The sequence below is a fragment of the Python bivittatus genome, unplaced genomic scaffold, assembly GCF_059951505.1.
Source record: "Python bivittatus isolate LINGU-HERP-01145 unplaced genomic scaffold, Pbiv_v1 ctg000850_np1212, whole genome shotgun sequence".
Taxonomy (NCBI): Eukaryota; Metazoa; Chordata; class Lepidosauria; order Squamata; family Pythonidae; genus Python; species Python bivittatus.
The window spans coordinates 2,008,059-2,034,745 of record NW_028277112.1 but is presented as its reverse complement, the minus strand read 5'-3'; the positions used below and the strand labels follow the sequence as shown (position 1 = coordinate 2,034,745).

The 26,687-nt window shown below is 38.9% G+C and overlaps 1 protein-coding gene across 10 annotated transcripts in view; it reads right to left on the bottom strand.

Annotated features, from left to right (window-relative positions):
- Positions 1 to 690: 690 nt before the first annotated feature.
- MAST4 (microtubule associated serine/threonine kinase family member 4) overlaps positions 691 to 26,687 on the bottom strand; it is a 227,359-nt gene continuing 201,362 nt past the window's right edge. For 6 of the 10 annotated variants that reach the window (XM_088130325.1, XM_088130322.1, XM_025166023.2 and 3 more), the window contains 6 exons: positions 22,901 to 23,101; positions 21,703 to 21,932; positions 19,161 to 19,283; positions 13,547 to 13,683; positions 10,211 to 10,392; positions 692 to 9,387 (listed from right to left, as the gene is read on the bottom strand). In XM_088130325.1, coding sequence (XP_087986451.1) covers positions 5,621 to 9,387; positions 10,211 to 10,392; positions 13,547 to 13,683; positions 19,161 to 19,283; positions 21,703 to 21,932; positions 22,901 to 23,101 — 4,640 coding nt within the window. In that variant the 3' untranslated portion in view covers positions 692 to 5,620. Of the gene's footprint in view, positions 9,388 to 10,210; positions 10,393 to 13,546; positions 13,684 to 19,160; positions 19,284 to 21,702; positions 21,933 to 22,900; positions 23,102 to 26,687 lie in introns of all 10 variants that reach the window. The other 4 variants (XM_088130318.1, XM_088130319.1, XM_088130320.1 and 1 more) reach the window with 1 other exon arrangement.

The following is a 26,687-nucleotide window of genomic DNA, read 5'->3' as shown; positions in this document are numbered from 1 at the left end:
AACTCAACTTCCCAACTGATTTACTGAAGTCGAAATATGAAGATTGCATAGCCTCAAGTCTTCACTTTTCCTCTAAAGGAAAATAAGCCTTTTTTACATATTAGAATGTATACAAATTACTCATTTCTCTGAAAAGCTTTGTCTGGTTTAATACCAATATGTTAACATACCAGAATGAACATCCCCCCACCAAAAAAAAAAATACACTGGTGGCTTTATGGGGTTTGTTTTTTCTTTTAAGTGAATATTAAGCACACCTCATACTTTCGATTACACTTTGCAAAATGTAGATTTGTTTTATCTGTAATACTAAAGCATAGTTTAGCATTCAGTGACTAAGCCCACAGGTCTGTCTTCCTTTTCCATACCCTATCTTCTAGGGCAGTGTTGTGCAAACTTGGTCACTTTAAGATGAGTGGACTTCAACTCCCAGAATTCCCCAGCCAGCATGTTGAAGTCCACTCATCTTAAAGTGGCCAAGTTTGGACAACACTGTTCTAGGGTAACCACAAGGATATTGGCCATGATGTTTTTTTGGTTGATTGTGATTTGTTATTCTGTGTGAACTTAAACTTTAGAGAAGCATAGAGTTAGAATGTTTGGTCTTGGCTCATTTCTGTAGATTATAATTAAAATCTTTGTATCTAAAAAATGAGAGACTACAACTGAAAATGAAAATGTTTTCTTTATTGTGGATGTTCACGGACATAGCTCAAAAATATGTCTTAACAATATATCCAAGCCTACATAAGAACAAATGCACACTTGTTTCTTTTCAAGGTTTAAGAGCATAAATCAGTGTCTTAGAAATGATTCAAGGGAAAAAACAAAAAATGTTCTAATGTAAATCTTCTAGCTGTATGTATCTTTTTTTATTGTCTATTTTCTGTTGGACAATTTTTATATGATCTCCCTTTAGAGGGAGATTATAGTTGTGGGCACATCATACTATATTGTCCTTCCCCAAGGTTACATGCATTCTCAACCATGTATTCATTCATTTTCTCTGCATTAGGCCTGCATATTTATAAGAAAAGGCCTATGTGAGTCAATACTTGCATATATAGGTTGCCTGTATTTTGAGGGAGACTTTACCTTAATTCATCAATTGCTTTATTGTGCTGTGGTACACTGTGTGTGGATGCTTGTGTGTGAGAGAGACATAACCATTATAACTTATATTTATAAATTAAATTAAATTTAGTACAGGCAGTCCCTGGGTTAAGAATATCCAAGTTACGGACAACTCATACCTACGAACGGGCTGCCTGTTACTAAACATGGTGAACGGAGTTCTCCTTCTTGGAGCCGACAAACCACTGAAGTCACACAATGTTTTCATGGACCACAGAAGCTGCACATTTTTAATATAAAGCCTGTTTTCAGCAGTTCATGAAAACATTGGGCCGCTTCAGCAGTTCATCAGCTTGAGAAAGGAGAATGTCGTCCGCCATTTTTAATAATAGGCAGCCTGTTCCTAAGTATGAGTTCCAACTTACATACAGATTCATGTGAAAGACAGTCTTGGGAACAGAACTTGTTCTTAACCCAGGGACCGCCTACACCTAGGCTACTTTGTAGGCCAAATCAGAACTGATTAGTTTTTGGCTGGAAAATTATAAAGCAGTGGGGGGGGAGATTTTTTTTTGTTTCTGCAATTCAAATCTGAACTGACACAGAATTTCATACACTGCATAACAATTATATCTTCAAAAGCTAATATAGATTGCATGGGAAAAGCCTTACAGGAAAATAAAAAAAAACCCTACTCTGATATGTAACAAAAACCAATATTTATTAATTTATATAGAAGTGCTACATTTGCTAAACACCCAAACACAAATATTCTGTATAACAAAGAAAAGTTAAGCCTACAATTAATTTTTAATTTTTTAAGGCAGTATAATCTACTAAATACAATACAAATAAATAAAATACAAAATTCCATAAATTGTTTCACTAAGCTGTGTGGTATTTTCTTCAAAATGTTCTAATTCAAAATGATACTTACCTTTAAAGGAATAAATATGTTAATTATAGAACCATTATTATTAACTGACCAATTGTATTATTTTTGATAGAAACATTTTAAAATAATAAACTGTACTGTTTGGAATATTATGTGGGGAAATAGAACAGGGTTGTTTTTAATAAATCACAAATGAGTACAGTTTATGTGATGAGTACAGTTTGTGATGAGTAGAGTTTATCAGCATGTTTAAGTGAACAGTCATTTTTCTTTAAATACCTAAGTTGCTAGTACATTTGATGGGCCTACCTACTCAGCCACACTTCATCAGTGTTCATTGCACCCACACATCTTGGGATATGGCAAACATGCAATCAGATCACTCTGTCTTTCCATCCACTCATATATTTTACTCCATGATCATTTGATCAGAGTGATCATGATACCATACTGGTGCATTAATTGCTCTACCAACACAGAGATCTAAAATAATCTCCCATAAAATGCTACCAATACTTGCAGACCTAGCATCCAGTTATTTGGAAATAATTTCTTCAAGATTTTTCTCAATAAGTAGATGCCAATGGAATACACTTTTCTTTTCCTCTACAATATGCAACACATTTCTCATGGAAATCTACTTTATGATCTAAAGTCTACAAAGTGCTGAGAATCTGTAACCCAGGGAACTATTTGAATACTAGGTAGCTTCGACTTGGGTAATGCCTGCTACTCTTTCCAACAATCTTGTGCTTTATTATCTATTCCATGGTCACGAATGACGGAATAAAAAGAATTCCCACTTTTCTTCACATACCTGTATCAATATCTCAGTTCCAGAGAATGCCATGAGTCAGAATGGATGCACTGAAACTTCTATATCTTTACACAGGCTATTGGACAAGTGAGCACATAACCTATATGGTTGCAAATAAAGTAATTAAATTATTTATGTGCTGTAAAACACTCTAATTTGGTTGCTGAAGTTCTCACATATGTGATTTCAAACTTATTGGAAATGTTGCTGTTCCTTCCTCTCTTATATCTTACCAAATGGATTTACCCTTTTCAATTTTTTCCTTCTCAATTTACAACCCACTCAATTTCCTTTCTTCTGCTGCTCTTTCATATTTCACTGAAGAAGGAATCATATTGTGTGTTTTCAAGCCACAGAATGTTATCAAATCTCTTTCCATTCCTTATAGCCCCTTCCACATAATTCACATGGCGCTCTGGTGCACACCGCATTTATCAATGTAACAAAAATATTTGCTGCAATTCTTCATTCTATTAAATGAATTAATTATTTGATTATTTAAAATGCAATATTTAGAATTAAAGAATACCAGTTCAAGAAACAAACCCAGTTTTCTTTCATGCCCTTTTTTATTTCAATGTCCTCCAACCGTCCAAGTATAAATATCTGCATTTAATAGGCAATTTTTATGACAACCGTGGGGATCCCTTAATGAAAAAAAGACTGCAAACACTTTATTGCAGAAATCCTAACCATTTTTTATATAATTTGATAATTAACAGTAGGAGATACTACAAATGGACATTATAATATACAACCACACAAAGACTGACAAGTAATACACAATTCAGAGGATCTCTAACAGTTCACTTTAAGGTAAACATTAACAAACAAGGAATTACATGAATGCAAGCTCAGGTGCTACCGTATTTTCAAAATGAAGGGAAATATTTGGCAAAAGTGATAAAGCACTATATACAAAATATACATTAAAAGATACATTTGTAAACAAGATAGCTAGATGTGCTTTAAAGAAAAAAGTGAAAGGTTTTCCCCCCCCAGTACAAGTAGCTGTAAACTATGAAATACCTCCCAGAGAGAAACATTTTGATTTGGGGGTGCGTTTGTGTTCAGTTTTATTCCCAAAGCACAGATTCAGACTATAAATGGAGTATTTATTGTACTGAAGAGTATTTTTCCTTCTCCGCTTGTTTTAAATAATTCATGAGTGGAAAATGAAAATGCTACCACTTCATGGACATTTAAAGACTGGCTGCTGATTTTATTTTCTGAGGCTTATAAATATGAACAAATCCCACCTGGTTTATTTCTTCCCCAGGGAAATGCATTTAGCATACTTGTAAAGATCTTATAAACAGTCAGTTCATAATTAGGTTATGCTTGATTGACTGTAGTTAGGAAACAGGAAAAATGCCCTGGAGGAGGCTCAACATTAAATTAACTTCTGTAAGGTTATATAAAAAGTAAGGAAAATTAATGAATTCTCTTCTCATTTTAGCATTCTTGTCTATCATAATCTTTGATGTTTCTATCTAAGTTTCCAACCAAATCTAATACTTTTCCTTGACGTTTCATCAATTTAAACTTACTTAATGAATCATGAAATTAAAGAAAGGTTTAGGAAAACTAAAAAAAAAACACGCTCACATTCTAGCCCCAAATAGCTCCAACATGTTCTCCCCCTTTAATCTAAAAATGTTTTTTTATTTTAAAAAATTAAGTTTACTTCTTTTCTATACAAATAAATATCATGCTATGAAATGTTTACAACTACTTAATATACTTCAACCAGAATGTGAATCCTATCACTTGCAAAAAACAGCAAGCTTAATCAACAAGGTAAGGCCCCAGCTACGTATTTAAATGTTATCAGGTACTGAATATATTATCAGGATACAGTGATGGAAAATGTATCCCTTCACCACTTTCGTCATAAAATAGCAAAGAAAACTGAACCACTAATTGCTCAAATTTACCTATCATGATAGCAAAGATGAAATATGGCCTTATGGGATATGCGTCTACGTAAGTATACCAAGAAAGGCCAAACCATAGTTAACATGATCTGAATAAAGACAAGTAGCGTGCCATAAAGAAAAGGGAACACATGGAGATTTCCTTTTACCCAAAAACTGTCCTCTAAAAAGGAAGTTGGATGTGAGAAGACAATGGAAGTTCTTTCTGTTTCCTAATACCAACACAGAATAAAGACAACCATTGTGCATTAAAGAACTGCAGTCTGTTCATTCCTTTAAATCAGTGTAACACTGAGAAACACTGGTGTAAATGAGTAAGTCTAGCTCATCTACAAAAGTATGAATCTGTAGGTCTTAAAATATGCAGCTAAGCTCATTAGAAAGCACTTGGATTTAGATGTCCTTAGGAGTTATTGTTGGTATACATTTCTGAACTAGAAAATCAGACCAATATATTTGTGGGTTCAGTTTAGGCCTAAGCTTTAGCAATTCTGTTTCTTTTTGATTATGGCAAATTGGTGGTAAAGCAACAACTCTTAAAATTTAAGAGTAAACGATACAATCAGCAGCAAGGTGGATATTGTAAATCAAAACAAACACACTTAATATTTACAGTGAAGTTGCCATGGCCAGCCGCGCCCCCAGCCCCACCTTACAAGTCTCTCAACTTGTAAAAGTATTTTTATACAAATACCGTATTCTAACAGTTTAACCGGTAACATTTGGGAAGACATTTATGAAAGGGGAACCAATCTCGAGTCCTTTCTTTATAGACCCTGCTTAAGTGGCACGCCTTTTTCTGAAAGAAAATACTACACAGTGCTGATTTTTTAAAGAAAAGGAAAGAAAAACAAGGAACTAGATTTTCATCTGAGCCATCCTGTTTGCAAGTGGCTGTTAGGAGCTCTTTTTGTGAGGGCTGTGTCTGGAGGGGTCTTTTCCTCGTTTCTGCCGAGAAGCATCTTTGTCCAATGAAAGTGCATTGAGAGAGTCATTTGTAGTCCCTGACTTTGGCAAATCTTTACCTACATTCTGTTTTCTTACAGCAGAAGATTGAGGCAGACTGGGGTCTCTTCCCTTTATGTCCATAGTGCTAACAGAGTGAGACCTCTCCTGACCTCTGGGCTTTCCCCCCAAATCTGAAGTAAGAATTTGCTCCTCTCTGGGGGCTGGCGTACAGTGGAAGCCCAACAGTGATACAGTTTCTGCTCTGCCGTCCACTGAGGAGGAAGTGCTGCTTTGCTTTTTGACTTCCTTGCAGGTCGCTTCAAGAGGCACTGCGGACAGCGCCTTAGCCTTTGAGGAAGGCAAAGCAGGGGCCTTCTGTCTAGGTTCTGGGCAGCTGAACAGGCCATCCAGCTGCTTTGTAGTGTTTCCAACTGTGCGACAGGAATTCTGCAAAGTAGCCAAGGAGGAATGTTTTGCTGGGTGTGATTTACTCCCTTCTGCCAGTTGTTTTGGGTTTGCATGACCTTTTCCTCTGCAGTCCTGAAAGTTCTTGTTACCCACGGCTGCCTTTTCCACAGCTTTACCTCTGGCATCACAAGCAGAAATGGAGAGGCTGGAATCCAATTTCCTGCTGTCACTTTGGAAATAAAGTGCATCAGTGCATTTCCTTCCTTCAGATTGTTTTTCTGGAGAGATGATTGGGTTACTTGAGCCCTTCTCTCCCTCTCTGTTCAACAAGGGACACTCTTTTGCAGTGGATACCTTTGGCTTGTTCCGTAGATGGAATGGCTTTTGATCAACTGGATCACCTACGCTTGCTGTCTCTTCCTTCTGAAAAAGCTTGGTATTCTCTGGAGATGCCATTGTTCCCTGGCTTTTACTGAAGGATTTAAGCTGATTTTCAGCCGTGATTCTGTTGAGCTGGACTGAGGGTTCTGACCCACATTCTGTAACCAGATTCTGTTCTATCTGTACATGTCCATTATTTAGCTTTCTCTGAGAGCTTGAAGAATATGAAAAAGAATCCAAAGTAGTCTTACAGATGTTTTTCACCTCCTTTCGAGAACCAGCCATTCCTAGTACACTGTTTTCTTTTTCTTTTACGTGCATAGCCAATGGCTTATGTGCAAATTTTTCAGATTGCTTTAATTTAGAGGAACAAGTGTCAAGAACCTGCTTCGGTTTAACGGTGCTATTCTCCATAGCAGGCCAGAGAATTTCTTGATTGCTATAACACACAGGAGCATCTGCTGCAGATGGTCTGTTGAACGGTTCTTTTACTGCAGGAACATCAGAATTGCTACTTTGCTGCTCAGAAGCAAAACTAGGCTCCTTATCAGCTGTTGGAGGCTGTGTGTTTTTGGACTGCCTCCGCTCTTTTGATCCCAGGTCTCGAGGCTTATCCTTTTGCACAGTTACAGCAACCGCTGTTTTTTCTATTTTAACTGGATTGAAACACTTTGGAGAAAGCAAAGCATTAGGTCTCAGTTTATGCATGCCAAACTCATTTCCTGCAAATTCTCCAGTGATGTTATCATCCTCTTTTGCAGACTGTTTAAGCATATCTTTGACATCTTTGGGCTTCATCTTGGAATTGGATGCTTGTACTTTTGCTGTTCCACATGCTTGTAAATAAGCAACTGAATCCAAGGTATACCTCTGACTGGGTTCAGAGTCTTGATTTGAAGTCATGCCTGTAATGGAGCACTTCACTGAGGAATCTTCGGTTCTCTCATCATCATTCTGTTCGGTCTTCATGTGGTTGTCCAGCGCTACTTTAATGGGTTTCTTCTCTTTTCGTTTGCCTTTTTCAAGATTTCCCTGTCCTTGAGTAGATCTGCAGGTTATCAAGGCAGAATTCTGATTTTGGAAGCTGTGAGATTTCATGTTGTTTGTACTAACCTGGATTGCCTCTTCTTTTTGACAGGTCTCCCTTACAGAGGAGTTATCATTAGCACTGAGACCAGAGAGAGATTTTCTTGACTGCTGTTCAATCATCACAGATGCTGCAATTGAGTGCTGAATGTTTTTGTTAGGCTTTGAGCTTTGCAACTCCAGAGGATCAGATTTGTATGGTTTGGATTGTTGGATAGTTGGTAGCACCTTCTGGGATGATGGCTCAACCTTCACACTGTTATTATGCTGGGCGAGTTCATCATTTTTAATACTCTGGCCACCTTGGAATGCACATGAAAACACTTCTGACTTTGAAGCCTGTGGCCCTGAAAGTAGAGCAATATCTAATGTACCTTCAATTGGTTTCAAGCAAGAAACAGACCTTCCTTCTAGCTTGTAATCTGAAGAATTCTTCCAGGCCAGTGATTCTGTGGAGATCAGGGTTGATTTCTCCATGCCAGGTTCTGCTCGGCTGTTCAAGGCTTTGAGGGGAACAAAAGGAACAGAGCTAATCTGAGTAGCATGAGCACTGCTAAGAAATGACTGACTTTCAGCAGGTGAATTGGAATTCTGCATTATACTTATAGGTTTAGCTGGACTGAGCTGTTGGCAATCGTGCATGCTTGCTGTCAATTTGGGCTTTAGCACTGGACTGGAATTGTCATCATTTTCTTCAGAAGACATTTTCTTCCGAAAATAATCTATATTTGCAAGTTTGCTATCGAATCTTTCAAATCTGACAAATTCTTTTGCTGGTGCATTTTTATCTACATTTCCTCCTTTTCCATTTGCCAACTTCTCAGATGAGTGAGGCAGAACATCTAGCAATGTGCATGGAGGAGAAAGTCTTTTGAAATCATAAGACAAATGACTGAGTTCATTAAGTGCAGGGCTATGACATGACATACACGCATCTGAAGCACCGTATTCACTGGACTTCAAGTTTGCATTCTTCTGAAGGGTATCTTTCAATATGCCACCTACTGACTGTGTCTCCAAAGATGTAATTTTAACTTCAGAGTGATTTGATCTTTCCAAAGCTTTTTGAAACACTCTTTTGCTATCCTTGTCTTCCAGGCATGAGATAATAGCATTTTCTGATTCGCTACAAAGTTCATGTACAGTGCTTGTGTTCTGCAAATATTCTTGTTTCTCTGTCAGATCTTGCTTTTTCACAACTATCTTGAACTTTAATTTTTCTCTATCTAGTTCATCAACAGATTCTTGCCTGCCCAGTTTCCTGGAAAGGGGGCGTTTTAAACAGCCTTGTTCTGCAGGCCTAACTCGTGTGACTGAAGGAGATTCCAACGCATTCTCCTCCAGACTCTGAAGGGTTACATCACGCTGCGATACTTCTCTATTAACCTCCTCCTGAGTTACTTCCAGGCTGTGTTTGCGTGAACATAAGTGCTTCTTATCCACGCCGTAAGAAGGAGCGAGTTTTTCTTCTGACTGAACCCTTTTGAGCAGTGGGGATCTTGGTGGCTCTGCACTCTTAGGTCTGACAATATGTCTAACAATAGTGGGAGGAGAATGCATTTTAGTAGGGAAAGCCTGAGCTATTTTTGCATTTCCTATTGAATGCCCCAATAAGGGTGATGGAGATCGCTGAGGAGATGTTGGCTGAGGTGTTGGAGAAGGAGTCCGTGCCAATGGTGAGAGGGGAATATTGCCAGCTGACTTCCGCCTTCCTGATCTGTATCTTGATGCTCCAAGCTTGGGACCCAAACCATGGAGTGTGCTGGGTCTAATATGTCCTGAACCAGCTGGAGAATTGGGTGCACTTGAACTTGGAGAACTACTTTGGGAAGAATTTGTCCCTAGGAAAAAAAACAAAAAACAAATAAAACATTACCAAGCTCTTCATTTCAATAGTTTGAAAATATTATAGAACACATTGTTTTCATATAATCTACAGATCATGAAAAAAGATTTGTCAAGTCTAATACAAATTGAATATTATTAGTTTTCAAAGTTCATATTTCTCTAGCTGTAGAACCTTCATTGTTGGCTCCATTCCCCACTAAAGTTTTAAATAAACAAACTTGACTAATTTTCTGAGTTTTCTACCAGGAATTCTGGCATAATAATGAGCACCTCTACCTGATCTAAGGTTAATATGAGTGTCTATGTATATGGTTGAATAGAAGTATCTGTTTCAAAAGCTTTAATAGCATGATTGGCTTGGATTTTGAATTAATATATCATGGGATTTTGAACCAAGTTCATCCCAGAAATCTTTTCTAACAAATTATCCATACAATGAAGCAAAACGAAGTAGCTAATACAATGAAAATTGCATTGCTTTTTGCTCATGGAAGAAAGTCAAGTTTTAATTCTAACTTTTTTGTATACTATTCCACAACATTTGTTTTTTTCTTTTCTTTTAAGCTAAGCTCTAGCTCTGAATTTGAAATTGCTCCCTCCACTGAAGAAACTTGTGATATTACGGGAGTACAACCACAAATAATCAGAAATAGCAATAAAGTAACATTTACTTATTCAATTTTTATGGCTGCCTACCATCCATGCAGCAAGAAAATCACTGAAACAAAAAGTCTTGTGAAAATGGGCTTACCCTAACCCTAACTCTGGCCCAGCAATTCCATGTTTTTCAATGAGAACCTTTAATCACCACCTTACCTGAGGGGAAATCAGGGGTGGAACGAAGGCTTGATGTTGGTGATCGGGGAGACAAGCTATGAGTTGGAGAACCAGGTAAGCTCTCTCCTGATGATAGTGATCGATTCAGGCAGGAGAAACTCCGACTTGTATGAAGAAGAGGTGATGGTTGTTTAGCCAGCTTTTTGAACAGAGATCTCCTCCTAATACGAAGACAAGAAATTTTCAGTAGAAAACATAACCCTAACAACTAAAGCAATATTTCAATAGTTATAACAACATTTCTTTTAATAGTTTAAAACTGACCAATGTTTTACTTGACATTGCAGCCAGAAATTTAGGGACATAAGTGTTTAAATCACAGGTATTCATAAAAATTTACAAACTCTATGAGAGTCAATTCTGATCTTCTGATTCTGGAAGTCTGGGATAATAATGTTCTGATTTGTATCTTTTGATTTTAATATGGAATCTGTAGTGTTGTAGTAGAGTTGGGAAATAAATCTGATGCAAAATGAACAAGTACTAGGAATCTGGGTGCACAGGTCTGTAACCAGGTGGAATCAGAAGTAGAGCAAAAAGAATAATCAGAAATGCTAAGACAAATAAGGGGGTAATGGTGGTAGGAGATCACAAGAAGAGATAAGGAGGCAGTGGGAAGCCTGCAAAGAAATCAGAACTGAGGACCTCTGGAAGAGATGTGAAGGCTGCCCCAAGGAGCTGAGAGGAAAGAGTTTGGGAAAGGGCAACCTGATTGCTTAGATTTCTCCTCCTACTCTCTGTTGGCAGACTGTCATTCAGCAGCCATGTTTAGGGTTACAAACTCTCTTTTAGGGAGGAGTCAGTACCATGATCTTCTGCATTCTGCTGTGACCAATTTGCATTGCATTTTGTTGATTACAGGCAGTCCCGGGGTTAAGAATGTCCAACTTACGGACAACGCATATTTATGAATGGGCTGCCTATTACTAAAAATGGGTGATGGTGTTCTCCTTTCTCAAGCTGATGAACCACTGAAGCCGTGCAATGTTTTCACAAACCACTGAAGCTGCGCATTTTTAATATACAACCTGTTTTCAGTGGTTCATGAAAACATTGCATGGCTTCAGCAGTTTGTTGGCTCAAGGGAGAAGAATGCTGTCCATTTTGAGTAACAGGCAACCCGTTTGTAAGTATGAGTTTCAACTTACATACAAATTTGAGTTAAAGACAGACTTAGGAATGGATCTTGTTCTTAACCCAGGGACTGCCTGTAAAGTCATTCATATTCACCAAAGTCTTGACTCTTCATTGTGACTAGAGCACTATCTTGTGGTATTATCTGGGATTACTTCTGATTAATGTCAAGGAGGTGGATAGGGTACTGTCTAGATTGTCCTCTTGTAGCTTGTCACTTGTAGTTTGGATCATTGCCTGTCCTGGATTTTGTGTGGAGGTGTCAGAGATGTGACCACCTAGATCCTGGAGACTGTCAATGACTTTTTATAGGAAAGGGAATTGTTTGCAGTTTTGAAGGAAGCTTGTCATGCACATCCTTCTGAAGATCCCATCCCTGGGTCCAGTAGTCTTAGATAACTATTAGCTAGAATCCAACCTTTTTGGGGAAGGTTGTTGAGATGGTAATGCTGGACCAGCTATGTAGTATTTTAGAAAAGATTATCTGGACTCTTTTCAGTCAGGATATAGGATGAAGCAGCACTGGTTTTACTTCAGAGATCATCTGTGCTAGGATTCCTCCTGATTCTTTTAGATCATCAAATGTTGTCTGATGGCCTGCAGGGGTTGGTATTGGATGTACTGTTTTACAGTGGTTTTGCTCCTTCCTCAAAGGGTGGGTTCAGTCTATACTGGAGAGAGATGAATGGATAGTCTGGTGGTCCTTGACTTACAGGGCACCATGGCGTTCAGTCCTCTCACCCCTGCTTTTTGACTTCTATATGAAATCACTGGGAGAGGTCATCCAACATTTTGGGGTACATTATCATCAGTATGCTAATGATATCCAATTATCTAATTACATAGAATATACATGTCAACATCTTATCCCAGTGCATTGAGGCATCAGAATTGTGTCCTGAGTAGCCCCTTCTCTGATAGCTTTCAGAAGGATATTAAAAACTGAAGTCTTTCATAGAACTTGCCAGCAAAATTTGTGACTTGTGTGTGCATTTATTTATTTATTTATTTATTGTTTTTATTTTTATTTTTTTTACTGTTGATGGTATAGTTTGATTTATGATTTTATGACATCTTCCTTTTCTGTTAGATGTACTGTAAATGTTTTAATTAACTTTTTCATATCCTGTAAGCTGCCAAGAGTCTTCAGATTATGGTGGGATGTAAATACAATAAAGAAATACTCCTAAGAAAGAGAGTGGGTGACTGCTGTTTGTGAGCAAACCTCCCAGGACACCAGACTTCATCCCCATCACATTCAGTAGGTACTGCTTGAGACTGCTATCACTGAGCAAGCCTCTAAAGGCAGAGGACATTGTTACCACTGAGTTCAATAGCTTAATACTGTTTATGTCACTGAATAACCTGTGTGCCATTGTAATACTGTCTATATAACTGTATGGTTATTGATTCTGAATGCAAGTGGGGAAATAAATATATTCTTATCTTTTCAAATGATTTTAATTTTCTTACTGGATCTGAGGAGAGAGGGAGAAATCATCCTTAAAGCTCTCCCTGCTTGTTGGAGAATTAGCAGCATGCTAGTTAAATGTGAGTTGTTTAGAAGCTGCTGGGAGAACCTACACACAATCAGGAACTCAATCTCAGGACTGGCTAACATGTAAAAAACAGGGCTACGCTATGGGGAACAACCTTCATTGGGCATGCTAAACACTTTTTTAAGAAATCCACACTAACCAAAATCTTAATTTCTGAAAAACTCTTGAAGGAGAGATCTGCTATAAAGCTAAAAAAGAAGAAAAAAGCAGTACCTTTCATATTATTTACATATAAATATACAAAGTAAGGCTTACCACCCCAGCAACTATCTAGCAGATTAACCATTATGAAAAGCAGAATCTTACATTATTCTAATGCAGTGTTTCTCAACCTTGGCAACTTTAAGATGTATAGACTTCAACTCCCAGAATCCCCCAGCTAGCATGTTGAAGTCCACACATCTTAAAGTTGCTAAGGTTGAGAAATGCTGTTCTAATGAGATACCTACATATTATCTAACCTTTGGAGATCTTGGGAGATCTTGTAAAACAAGAGTAATGGATCAATTGCCTTGGCATGAGACAATGTTTAAATACTATTTGTAAAGATATATGTAAAATAAAGAAGTACATATTCCACAAATGCTACAAATTTATTCTTCATTAAGAAATCACAACTCACCTTTCCAAACTCTCCTTCTTTTTTGTTTTCTTACTCCGTCTAACCATGCGGCCTCTATAGCTATTTTTTCTAGCTGGTCCTGTTTTTATTGAGGTATTTTCAAATGGGGTGGTAGTAATTGACACTTTATTGCCACTCTGTCAAATAAGAGTACAGGATCAGACAATATGGTATCACTATGCTGTTTTTTTACTCCAAAAGAAACAAAATAATCAGAGTATGGACCTAATATGTGAATAATAAGAAAAAAAAATCCGATACATCGGGGTGTTTTAAAATGTGTTCCACAAGCCCCTAGAGGTTGAGATACTAGTGAGATACTAAAGCCCCACCCCCCCCGGGTTTCACTTGAACTTGGCTAATTTTTTTATCACCAAAATTTTGCCTCTTGATCAGGCATCCCTGGATTTTTAAAAATTGTTTATTTACAGGTTCCACAGAGTGAAAAGGTTTGAGAAACCCCGTTTTCTATATCACTCTCACTAGCAAATCTTAGTTTTTGTTAAAGTAAGACATTATATATATACGGTATAAGATTTTTACAATGAGCAATATTTTTCCTGCTTTTAGTATCCTTTTATGTCTCATATGAGAAGTGATGTTAATTTAGAATGCTTAAGAAAGTACCAAAGAACCTGAAAAGCAGTACTGTGGATCCAAATATTTGTACAAATAGTGCCAGCTACCAAAGAACCCTTGGATATGTGCACCAGTTCTACTTGCTATACAGGTAGTCCTCTCTTACCGACCACTCGTTCAGTGACCATTTGAAATTGCAACAGCATTGAATGAGTAGTATTTATGACCAATCCTCGACGCTCTGGCCATTGCAGCACCCCTGCAGTCACGGGATCGTGATCTCGGCACTTGGCAACCAGCTGACAGTTACAACAGTTGCAGCATCCTGCAGTCATGTGATTGCCATTTGTAACCTTCCCTGCCAGTTTCCCACAAGCAAAGTCAATGGGGAAGCTGGCACAGAAGGTTGCTAGTCACTCTGGTAAGTCCCCTCAGCTTTCCTGTGTTTGTGCCGCACCCTCCATCCCTGGCCTTCCTGCATTCGTGCCCTGCCACACCCTTCATCCCTTGGCATTCCTGTGCTTATGCCCCACATGCCCTCCATCCCCCAACCTTCCTACGATCGTGTATGACCTGCACTGGCCCTTCCAGGGCCTCCCCCACCCCCGTGCGGCACCCCTGCACTCCTTACCCAAGACTCCTGCGCTTCCCACTTAACAACCCATGTACCTTGGGGCTATAATGGCAACCAGGACTCTGTGATTGTCATCACTAAGCAATGTGGTCACGTGACATCACGCTTTACAACTGCATTGTTTAGCAACGGCAATCATGGTCCCAATTGCCATCATAACCCAAGGACTACCTGTTTAACAAATCCTTTTCAAACTGACATGACTTTCAGATACAAATTGTTACTGGGTATTGAATCTACTATTCAAAGCAAAAATAAAATAAAAATCTGCCATTTTTAATAGATACGTCTAAGCTCTTCAGGTATGCCTAAATATCTCTTTGTAATCTGGTTACAGATTGCAAAATTCCACCCACTTTTTAAAAACATGTTCTGCAGAACTATAAGGATGAGCTGCTTGCTACAAACTGTGGTTTTGGCCTCAGGACATTGACCAGAGTCTTGGGTTGTGCAAACATTGAGCCAATTTGGGGTAAATTTAGGGAAAAGAATTGCAAATTAGGTAACGCTAATCTGGCCATCCCCCCAAAGCATGGATCACAACCACAAGAATTAAGCAGCCCAAATGCATTACTGAAAATTCTGGAAGTTTACGTACACTCAAATAGGGGCATCCAGGTTGAGGAATACTGAAGTAAGCCATATGATCCTGTCAGTGGATGGTTAACATCAAACATATACAGGGCTTATGCAGGGCAATAGATTAATATCACACACCACACACTCTATATATGTATAAATATTGCTGTAGTGCATTAGCAGAATCGTCTAGTTATACCTATGTGCTCACAAAGCTTAACCCCTCTATAAATTAAATCCTAGTAAGATATTTTTTCTGATTTTTTTTTTTACAACAAAATATTTTTAAATGACTTTGTAAGGAATTCATTTATTACTACTCTCTCATTGCTCTCTCATTTCAATGTACAAAAAGCACACTGATTTTTTTTTAAACTTTCCTCAAATGATTTGATTCAAAAGGTATATTTTTGGTAATACAAAGTATACGGTAATAACAAGATACGACATTTTCATCTATTGTGAGAAAAACAAAAGTTCTTTCTCATCCTCATAAGAAAATTCATGCTGTTAATGATACACTCAGATGTATATGAAGGTCCATTTTGTTCTACCAGCAGCTGGATTGAGGCTGGCAAAATTATACACATTGCCAGAATTGTAGAGGACAGTTTTTCATACAAACCATTTTTTTTTTTAATAAAAAAGGGTTTGCTATTTTGCTATATAATGTGACTAAGTCTCTCTAAAGGACAAAAGCAACATTATGCCCAGTGTATGGTTGACAGTAACATGAAAGACACTCGAGGTCACTTGAAAAGACCAGCTGCTGGTGCCTCTTTTAATACAGCATTGCTACTTGTCAGGTGTTACCAGAAAAACTGAATAAGGGTGAAATATAATTGCACAGTTTGGAGGACAGATGATTGCAAGGAGTGCTTCATTTTATATCATTACACTTGTGCCATTTTTCTCTTCATTAACTTGGGAGTGCATCTCCACCCACGCTGCCAGGGTGTTTCCCAATCCTAGCTCTGAGAGGAGCATTCAAGGCCTCTGTTTTTATTATGTGTAAGTGGTTTTATTAACGATTTTCCACTTGGTTAACCAAATGGATATGGTTCAGAATCACCACCAGGTGCCCTGGACAAATAAAGGAAGGCTTTTAATTATTTAGGCCTCCTAAAAAAGAGATAAATATAAACAAACAAACCCAATTTGAACAAAAATGTAGTGCAGTTTTATGGCATTATTTAAAACAAAGATCAAGTAATTCCACATATTTTATAAGAAAGGATACAACCAAACCGAACTGAATTGAATTAGATGAAAGGGCCAATTAGGTCCAAATCAAGGCAGGATTTCTCTGAAGCAGACTGTAGGTCCCTATAGCCCTTCCAAAGCTTACTGAATCAAAATTTGGAGGGACACAGAAGCACAGTAGCTATGTTCCCATGACTTGCTTAATTAGCTGGATCATGGAGGTATAGTGTGTTATATGAACAGGAACACTGGGTCATATGAGATCTTGTCTTGTTTGAGATACTGTCCCAAGTCAACCATATAATTTGACTGGCTGACTGGAAAGTGTTCACTGTTCCCTCTTTGGTTGAAATGAAGCCTCATGATAACAAGATTTATCTGGGCATTCCATCTGTGTGGCCATCTCAGTTTTCATCCTTTCCAAAGGCAGAATACGTGTCAACCTTGTGAGGTAGACCAGACAGAAAGCACGGCCAGATGAGCTAATTCTACTTTATTGTAGAATTACATGAACAGAATCTTGCAAGTCTCAAAGTACATTTCTCCCTCATCCCCTTTACAGCTGAAGAAACTAGGGAGGGTCCCTTCTGAGCCACTTGCCTGTCCACATTCCTACTGCAGGCTAAGTTGCCTCTATCTGACTATTCTTTTGGCTGCATCTCTTCTCCCTGTCTCACAAGGTCATTCCCATATCATTACAGTGGGGGAGGAGTGAAAAGGGACAGAAATGTCTTCCTAGATGACCCCTGACCCTGTTTCTTGTAGTGTTGAGCCCACTTACCCCACCAATTATTTTTTCACTTTAGTGATGAACAAATAAACAAACATTTGAATAAATATGCCAGGAAATGACAGCCTCTCAATCTTATGGTAGCAATTGCCATAATAAACATAGTTGCTAAATGACTGCTTGAGACATTAGTTGGTGCATGGAGCTAAAGCAAATAATTAGATGGATGGATCACACCAGCCTAGGAATCGGTGAGCAAAATAAATACATATTTTTGAACTCTGAAATGCTAAATAAAGCAGCTTCTGCAAGTATTAAATTCCAGAGCAGAATAAAATTCAGATCCCTGGTGCAATGTTGCTTTGTACCATATGACTTGGCTCAGAAATGACTATTTAATGCAGACACTGACATCTGCAAACACAACCGTAGTCACAAGCTTCTTCACAAGCTCACCGACTAAGTCCCCCTATAACAGTGTTGTCCAAACTTGGCCACTTTAAGATGAGTGGACTTCAATTCGCCAGGCTGGGGAATTCTGGGAGTTGAAGTCCACTCATCTTAAAGTGGCCAAGTTTGGATAACACTGCCCTATAAGAAAAGAAGAATGGGAAGTGAGGAAAGAGAGACTATTGTAAATGACCCCTCTGGCTTCCTAGCACAGTTAATGGGAAAAAAGATTGAGATAATATACTGCAATACATTCCAGGGCTTGGTCTTTTCATTATACCTATCATCCAGAATGAGGAACAGATAAAACAAATTATAGAATTTTTGGGATTTGGGAAGGTGCATCACTGGGGACTTTCTTAGAATATCTGATGTTCAGAGTGTTTCTGCCTCTGCTCCATTTACTCTGCATCAGTCAATCACTCCTGCATTATTTATTTATATATAAATCTAATTTATAGGTACCCAACTCATAACAACTCTAAGTGGTGTACAAGTGAAAAACAGAACCAATACAATAGAAACAAAAAGAAGGAAATAACCTGGAGACTAATACATCTAGCAAATCAACAAAAGTCCCCAAAAGGCATATACTTCCTAATGCAGCACCTGAGGAAAGAACCTGGTCTTCAGGGCTTGTTTAAATGATGGCAGGGTCATGGCAACTCAAACTTGGAGGGTGGGGGGGAGGGTGGTACACAGGGATATTATTCCAGAGGCCAGGTGCTGTGACAAAGAAGGCATGCCATCTGGGTCCTATCAGATGATCCTGCTTTAAAGTGGGACCTGAAGCATGTCTACTTTGTCAGGACATACTGGATGGGCAGACTTTGATGCCATTGAGCAAAATATCCAACCCCCCCCCCAAACCTTTAATTATTTATATTTGTTATCACATTCCAAGCCCCTTTATATCTTGCTGAAATCTTGTAGGTTCATACTCAGTGCTGTTGCCTTCCCATACTCCAAGTTAATAAATTATTTGCAATGAAAAGTGATATAAGAATACTTTAACGTAGGTTAATTTACAATTGTATTCAACACATTAATTGCCAGCTGTAAAGTCCTATTACACAGTATGAACAAGAGATGTGTAAATATCCCAGTGGAAATAAGTTGTCCACTGAGTTTGTGGACTAATATACATTATTGCTATCAAGTCAGTTAGTGCAGGGTGAATGAACTATATGCTCAGATAACAAAATGTGTAACCTATAGTGAAATCACTGATAGGAAGGGAGGGAGGGAGGGAGGGAGGGAGGGAGGGAGGGAGGGAGGAAGGAAGGAAGGAAGGAAGGAAGGAAGGAAGGAAGGAAGGAAGGAAGGAAGGAAGGAAGGAAGGAAGGAAGGAAGGAAGGAAGGAAGGAAGGAAGGAAGGAAGGAAGGAAGGAAGGAAGGAAGATACAGCATGAGGGACTGATTTTTTAAAATTACTGTACCTTTAATAACAGTTCTATGACTTCAGTATGAACAAGGCCATGCACTGGTTCTCCATTAATGTGTGTAATGAGATCACCAGCCTTCAACCCAGCATGATAGGCTGGACTTCCCTCTTCAATGTTCTAGAAAGTGAAAGAGAGTGCATAAGTTCCAATACATTTGTACGTATTTGGTTGAGGAAGTACAATACAGTAGCTTTGTGGATTTATCAAGAAAAAAATGGATTACTTTGTTGTTCTTCCACATGCAAATGGCATAGAGTCAATCACAAAAAGTTATTCCATCCATAATGTAAATAGTTCTGCCCTTTAATATCACTGAACATGGAAAGTTAATTTTTAATGTTGCATTTTCTACCTGTTAGGTGCTACAGTTTTCCTTTTAAAATTTCTACATTTCAAACCATCACAGTTCTAATCTATCATGTGAGAGCAATGTTGGGGAGTCAAGGGAGGCAATAAACATTTTGGGTTGGTGATGGCTGCAATTGAATAAGACAATTCTGTAAAGTGGACAGGGTCATTTGACACGTGTGTGCAAAGCCAAGATTTCCTGTTGGTGGTCGGGAGTTGTCGTTTTTCATTTAAGTCTACTGTCACATTTTTCAAGACAAGGATGTCTCATTACAGCTTGGTTGTTTAATGTATTTACAGATAAAGGAATAAGGAATGCTTGTGCAGAAATTAGAGGAATGTTGGTTGGAGAGATATGCATGAGTACCTTTTGATGGAGATGATGCCATGTTGTTGGCTGAGAACCTGAAAGATTTGCAGCAAATGTTAGATACACTGCATGATGCAACAGAGTATGCATCTAAAAATTAATGTATCAAAGACCCAGGTAGTTGTGTTTGGCAGGGAAATGGAGTGAACAATTGCAAATTATACATAAATGATGAAAATCTATAGCAAATAGATGAATTTGTGTACTTTGATAGAATAGTTACTAAAGATGGAACAATGGATGAAGAAATTTTATGACACACAAATTCTGATAGAGCAGTATGTGGTCTGTTATGAGCATTTGCCAAAGGAAACAAAAATAGCTATGCGTAACTGCATGCTTCTGCCTTTGTTATATAGAAGTGAAAGTTGGAGATGCCAGAAGAAACATAAAACTTGAATGCAAGGGGAATGGGTTTATAAAGAAATGTGTGGGATAAAACAAGAAGAGATCTGGTCAAGAATGAATAGGTGAGGAATTAATGTGATTGAATACAAAAGTGAGTGAGCATTACAGATAATCCTCATTTAGCAACCACAATTGGGACTGGCAACTTGGTCATTAAGCGAAGTGGTCGCTAAGCGAAACCGTAACTGTGCTTAGGATCGTACTTCAGCTTTCCTTTGCTTTACAGACCTGTGAAGCTTGTTAATGCAAGGATCAGTCATAGTTACTTTTTCATCACCGTCGTAACTGCAAACAGTTGCTAAATGAGGCACTCGCTAAATAAGGACTACCTGTATTAAAGAAGAATGCTGAGGTAATTTGCTCATATATAAAAAATGAATGAAGATTGAATTGAATTGAACCAATATGTGAAGGAAAAGTGGATGGTTGAGAGGAAGAGGGAGAGCAATAAAGTCACAGCTGAATTGGTCCAAAAAAAGGGGATTGAGGCAGCAGCACAAGGCCCTGGACCTCAGATCCCCTCCCCCCACTGATACAAATATTGGGTGGAAATCAACTTTAAAAATAATTCAGATAAGGGGAATGATTCAACTTATTTTGCTAATTAAACACTGTCATAGCAAGAAATTGCAAGACCTATGTTTCTCTAGAACAAATACCTATTTTAATGCCATTTACATTTTTGGCTGAATTAATAAGTGGAGTTACTAGAGAACTAAACTTTTTTCCTGAAGATTTTTCTTTTGAATATCATGTTGGTGTACAGACAAGATGGAAAGGGGACACTGACTGAAGGAACCCAAAATTGGAACTGGGCCATAGAAATTATGGCACCTTAATAATAATGATCAGCCCACAGATTAGTAAAGAATGAACACCTGCCAGTTCCTATGCATTAAGATATGCTATTCTGAAACTACTATTTGTTTCAATAAACCTGAACAAGATTAAGTCCTCAGGAACTGTATACATTTTTCTTCTTTTAAATTCAAATCTCCTATTTTAAAGGGTTAGGGTTACTCTGTTTTGCAGGCAGATTAGCTATATTACCAATAAAGACAAGACCAGTGGTTCTCAAAGTGTGGTCTGCAGACCCCTGGGAGTCCCCAGGCCTCTTTCAGGAAGTCCGCAAAATCAAATAAATAAATATTTTAAAGTTTCTCAGTTTTAATTTCTAATACAGTAAATATTGATAGATACAATCCACATAAACCAAAGGTCTTTGGGGTCCTCAATCATTTTTAAGAATGTAAAAGCGGTCCTGAGACCAATATGTTTGAGAACTGCTGGACTAGACATATACTAAGTTATAATACATTATTCCATTTACTAAACTATGCTACATTATGTGTCTCATTTAAGTTTAACCTAAAAATCAATCAATCAAATACAAGATATTATAAATTTTACCCAAATAATATGATGAACTGTGTAGATATCGCTATCACCCACATATACTCTGATTGCTCTGATAGTGAATCCATACTTTTTGCCTGAAGTATGAATTATGACAGGTTGGTGAGGACTTGCAGGAGCAGTTGATGAGTCACGGCTTGGAGAAGAGTCTCTGGAGGATGAAGGATCTGAAGATACGGAATGGGGGGACATTGGACTTCCCAAAGGAGATACCCCAAATATATCTGGAAAAAATGGTCCTTTGTTTAACAACATATTAAATTTTATACATATTATCACATTCACAACATTGTTGCTTAAGAAGTATCTGCCACTACTCAAAACATTCCAAAAATATTTCCCTTTTATCTGGTGGGAAAAATTACCAACCCACAGGTTTATGTGCTTTATACAATGTTACCCCAGATAATTTACTTTTACAAATGGATTTATACAGCATGTTTAATCACAAGTGTCAGAAACAGAGCCATTTCAAATGTATTTGTTTATGGTTAGGATCCAAATGTAGGATATGTGGTACTTCTACCTCTCACGAACTATATAATATATCCATGTTTTGCAGTAGGTTGTTTTATGGTAAAAACAAGGTCAGGAAAACATGGGGAGTATAGTTTCTGGAATTCATTCCAACCCCCTTTACCAGTGCAGTCTATAGAAATACAGCCTGTATTTCTTTCTGTGTAACAATGTAATGTGGTGAGCGTGTGTCTTTTTGCTTTCCTCTGTGTTGCATTCGTGGGTGTGTATCTGTATGTGTGTGCGTGCATGCGCATACTGGGAAACACAGGGAAGGCAGCAGACTCAGTGCTCTGCGTTACATGTCCAGAAGATAAAAGGCGAGGTGGCTCAGAATGGAGCAACCAGCAACATTCCAAGCCATTGTCCAAATGCCTCTCTCTCCTGGGCCAGATCCAGCCCATTGTTTAAATCAAAATTTCTTTTGCTGCTTTCTCCCATGATAGCAAATATTCACCAAATAATGGAACTTCTTTTAGAGAAGTTAAGAAGATAGGTAGAACTAATAAGTTGCATAGAGAGTCTTAATTATTACTAAAGGTTCAGTGTACGGACCATGCAAAACTTTAAAATTTGTGACTCATTTTAACACAGGAAAGGTTCTATTGAAGTTGCATTGCTTAAGGAGAAAAAGAATCACATAAGTATCAATTTCATAGTTATAAAAAATATCTACCTCCTGGAATCATAAGGGACAGAGCACTGGCCGAAAGAGACTTTGTGACTTTTCCAGATATTTTCTTTTTTTCTGTAGTTTCTAATCGCTGACGAGCCATATGAGATGCTTGCTCACTAGATGGCTTTGAGAAATTATCTGTGCTGTCCACACTTTCACTTCTTCCATTTATCTGATCCAAGTGCTCTGAGAAACTACCAGCTGCACAAAATAAAAGAATCAACACATTAAATCAAGAGTTGGGAAGAAGTCAAACAACAAGGTGAGGATTCATTTTTCTGGTACAATCCGCATGCAATAAAATTCTAGAAGAAGCATTTGCATAATTATTAATAATTATCTTGGGATGAGGACCAAGCATTAATATTAGTTTCTTCCCCCTTTCTTGCACTAAATTCTTCATATCTTCTTTGTTTTAATAATAATCTTCACAACCCTGCTTAAAGTTGCTGGATTAGCTTGATATTAACTAAAATATTAGAAATGCAACATCAAACCAAAAGAGAAAAAGTTAAAGAGTTCACATGGAAGAGGGAAGATTATGCAGACCAAATTTGATTATTTCTATATGTTTTAGACAAAGAGTATCACTGACTTGATATTAAACAATATAGAAGACTTAGGTGAGGAAGCAGAAGTAGTAGAAACATTGGAGAAAAGTGATAACCTAATACTGGAATTCCTGACTTTAAATGAAACTGAAGCTGAGTGTAGTCAAACACATACCTTGGACTTTAAAAAAGTGAACATGGATTTCTTAATAACAGGTCTTATCAGATTACTCATATATAACTTTTTCCATTAGATAACTTTCCTAACAGATCGTAGGAATGGTATAGATATAATATATCTTGATTTCAGCAAAGCATTTGAACTAGTACCCCCCCATGATATTCTAATCAGCAAGCTAGATATATAAGGGCTGGGTAATATAACAAGTAGATACAGTGGTACCTCTACTTACGAACTTAATCCATTCCGTGACTCTGATCGCAAGTCGGGTTGGTCGCAAGTCGAAGTAAATTTTCCCATAAGGTTCAATGTAATTACCGTTAATCCGTTCTGGCGTCTGCAGACCACGCGTCAGGGGTGGAAAAACAGCCGCTGACCACGCGGCAGGGTGGAAAAATGGCCGCGGACTACGTGTCAGGGGCAGAAAAACGGCCGCGGACCACGTGGAATGGGTGGGAAAATGGCCGCGGACCACGTGGAACGGGCAGAAAATGGCCGCGGACCACGTGGCACGGGCGGAAAAATGGCCGCGGACCACGTGGAATGGGCGGAAAATAGCCGTGGACCACGTGGAACGGGCGGAAAATGGCCGCGGACCACATGGCACGGGCGGAAAAATGGCTTGTAAGTCGAGGCGAGTTCGTAAGTAGAGGTAAATTTTTGGGGCTGGAACTGATCGCATCTCGAAAATTTCGTAAGTAGGGGCATCCGTAAGTAGAGGTACCACTGTATATAGCTGGCTTGAAGACAGTACTCAGACAGTGCCTCATTAAACTGTAGATACATACTGAATGGAGGGTCAAAGGATTGGATTTCAATCCTTTGGTGCTCACAAGAGTGTCATTCACAAGATAAATTTTTACACCTCTGAGAATGAGACCATAAACATGTCATTATGAATCATATTAGGATTTTTTATTCTTCATTAAAAGTAGATCTTGAGGAAAGGGTAAAGAGTACAATGAGCAGCAGAAGAAAAAACGTTAGTTCTGTGTTGTTTTAATCAGTTTTCCTACTGTTATAATCATTCTTTTAAAAAGTTGACATCAGCACTGATGGAACTTTCTTCTTGTGACTAAAACAAGGGGTAATTTTTTAGCAGCAAAGGGGGCAAGAGATGAAAGAAAATGTTCATTCCCCATATGTTGTGATCTAAAGAAAATTATCCAATGCGCTAATCTGAATGACACATTTCGTACCACTGAGCAGTTCAGATCTGAAATTCAAGACAAAATTGTTATTATGGCCCTCTTGATAAGCTTCTTGACCTCAGAAAAGCCATGTCTACATGCATCCTATAGGGCCCACAGGGTCCTTGGGGCTGCTAGTGCGGCCACCTGTGCATTAGATCCTCGTCCCTCCTGGTTGGTTAAAGCCACCAGGGAGGTGACATTGGGGTGGCTATTAGTGGTGGTCAATTCATCCTTGCAGGAGGGGGTGTTCCTGACACCTTTTAAAGAGGCCCTGGTCCGCCCCTTCCTCAAGAAACCATTGCTGGATTCCACCCTTTTGGACAATTTTCATCCAGTTTCCCACCTTCCCTTTCTGGGTAAGGTTGTGGAGAAGGTGGTCCCACGATAGCTTCAAAGGACCTTGGAGGAAACGGATTATCTGGATCCCTTTCAGTCAGGCTTCAGGCTCAGTTATGGGACAGAAAGAGCACTGGTCGCACTTCTAGATGATTTCTGGTGAGAGCAGGATGGGGGTGGTGCGTCCATCCTCTCTTCTTGACCTCTCAACGGTTTTCAATACCATCGACCATGGTATCCTTTTGGGCTGGCTGAGGGAGTTGGGGATAAGTGGCACAGTTTTGTGCTGATTCAGCTCTTTCCTACAAGGGTGACACCAATCGGTGCTGATAGGGAGCGAGAGATCCAGCTCATGGCCCCTGCTTCATGGGGTGCCTCAGGGTTCGGTACTCTTGCTGCTCCTATTTAACATCTACATGAAACCAGTGAGTGACACCATCCGACACCATGGGATGAGGTATATCTCTATCCCAGGTGACCTAAGTGATGATGTGGCAACCCTTTCGCAGTACCTGGAGGCTGTAGGGGCTGGATGGGGGACAACAGGCTTCAACTGAACCCTGGTAAGATGGAGTGGCTGTGGATACAGGGAGCCTCAAGATCTAGGAGCTCATCATCTTTGGTTCTAGGTGGGGTTGCACTACCCCAGACAGACCCAGTGCGTAATCTGGGGGTCCTCCTAGACTCACGACTCCTGTTCGAAGAGCAGATGGCAGTTGTGGCTAGGAGGACCTTCTCTCAACTTTGTGTTGTGCATCAGTTATGCCCCTTCTGGATCAGGAGGTCCTCTGCATGGTCACTCATGCCCTGGTCACCTCCCGTTTGAATTACTGCAATGTGCTCTACAAGGGGCTACCCTTGAAGAGTATTTGGAAGCTACAGCTGGCCCAAAATGCAGCAATGCAGACAGTCTACAATGCCCCTAGAGTGGCACATATAACACCTCTGTTATGCAAGCTGCATTTGTTGCCTGTTTGCTTCCGGGTCCAATTTATTGGTTATCATCTTTAAAGCCCTTCATGGCACAGGACCAGGTTATCTAAGGAGCCATCTTGTCTTCATTATACCCATCCGCCCCCCTCAGTCTGGGAGAAGGGGCATGTTGCAGAGCCCACCAGTCAAGGAGTTTCAGCTGGCAGAGTCTAGGAAGAGGGTCTTTTCTGCCGTGGCTCCCGCCCTGTGGAACAGCTTGCAACCTGAGATGCAGGCTGCCCCCACTCTCCTGGCCTTCTGGAAAGGTGTAAAGACATTGCTATGCCAGATGGCCCGGGGGCCTGATGGGGGCTTGCACTGCTGGAACTGGCTGGTGGGATGATTGATACTGTTCCCCCCATTATCTTGAATTGTATACTGGCTTTTATAGAATTGTTACTTGTGATTTTAATTGGGGATATTTATATTTTTATTGTTTTTATTGTCTTGGTTTTTAATTGTAAGCCACCCAGAGTCATCCTCTGGGGGAGATGGGTGACATATAAATTTAATAATAAATAAATAAATAAATAAATAAATAAAAATAAATAAAT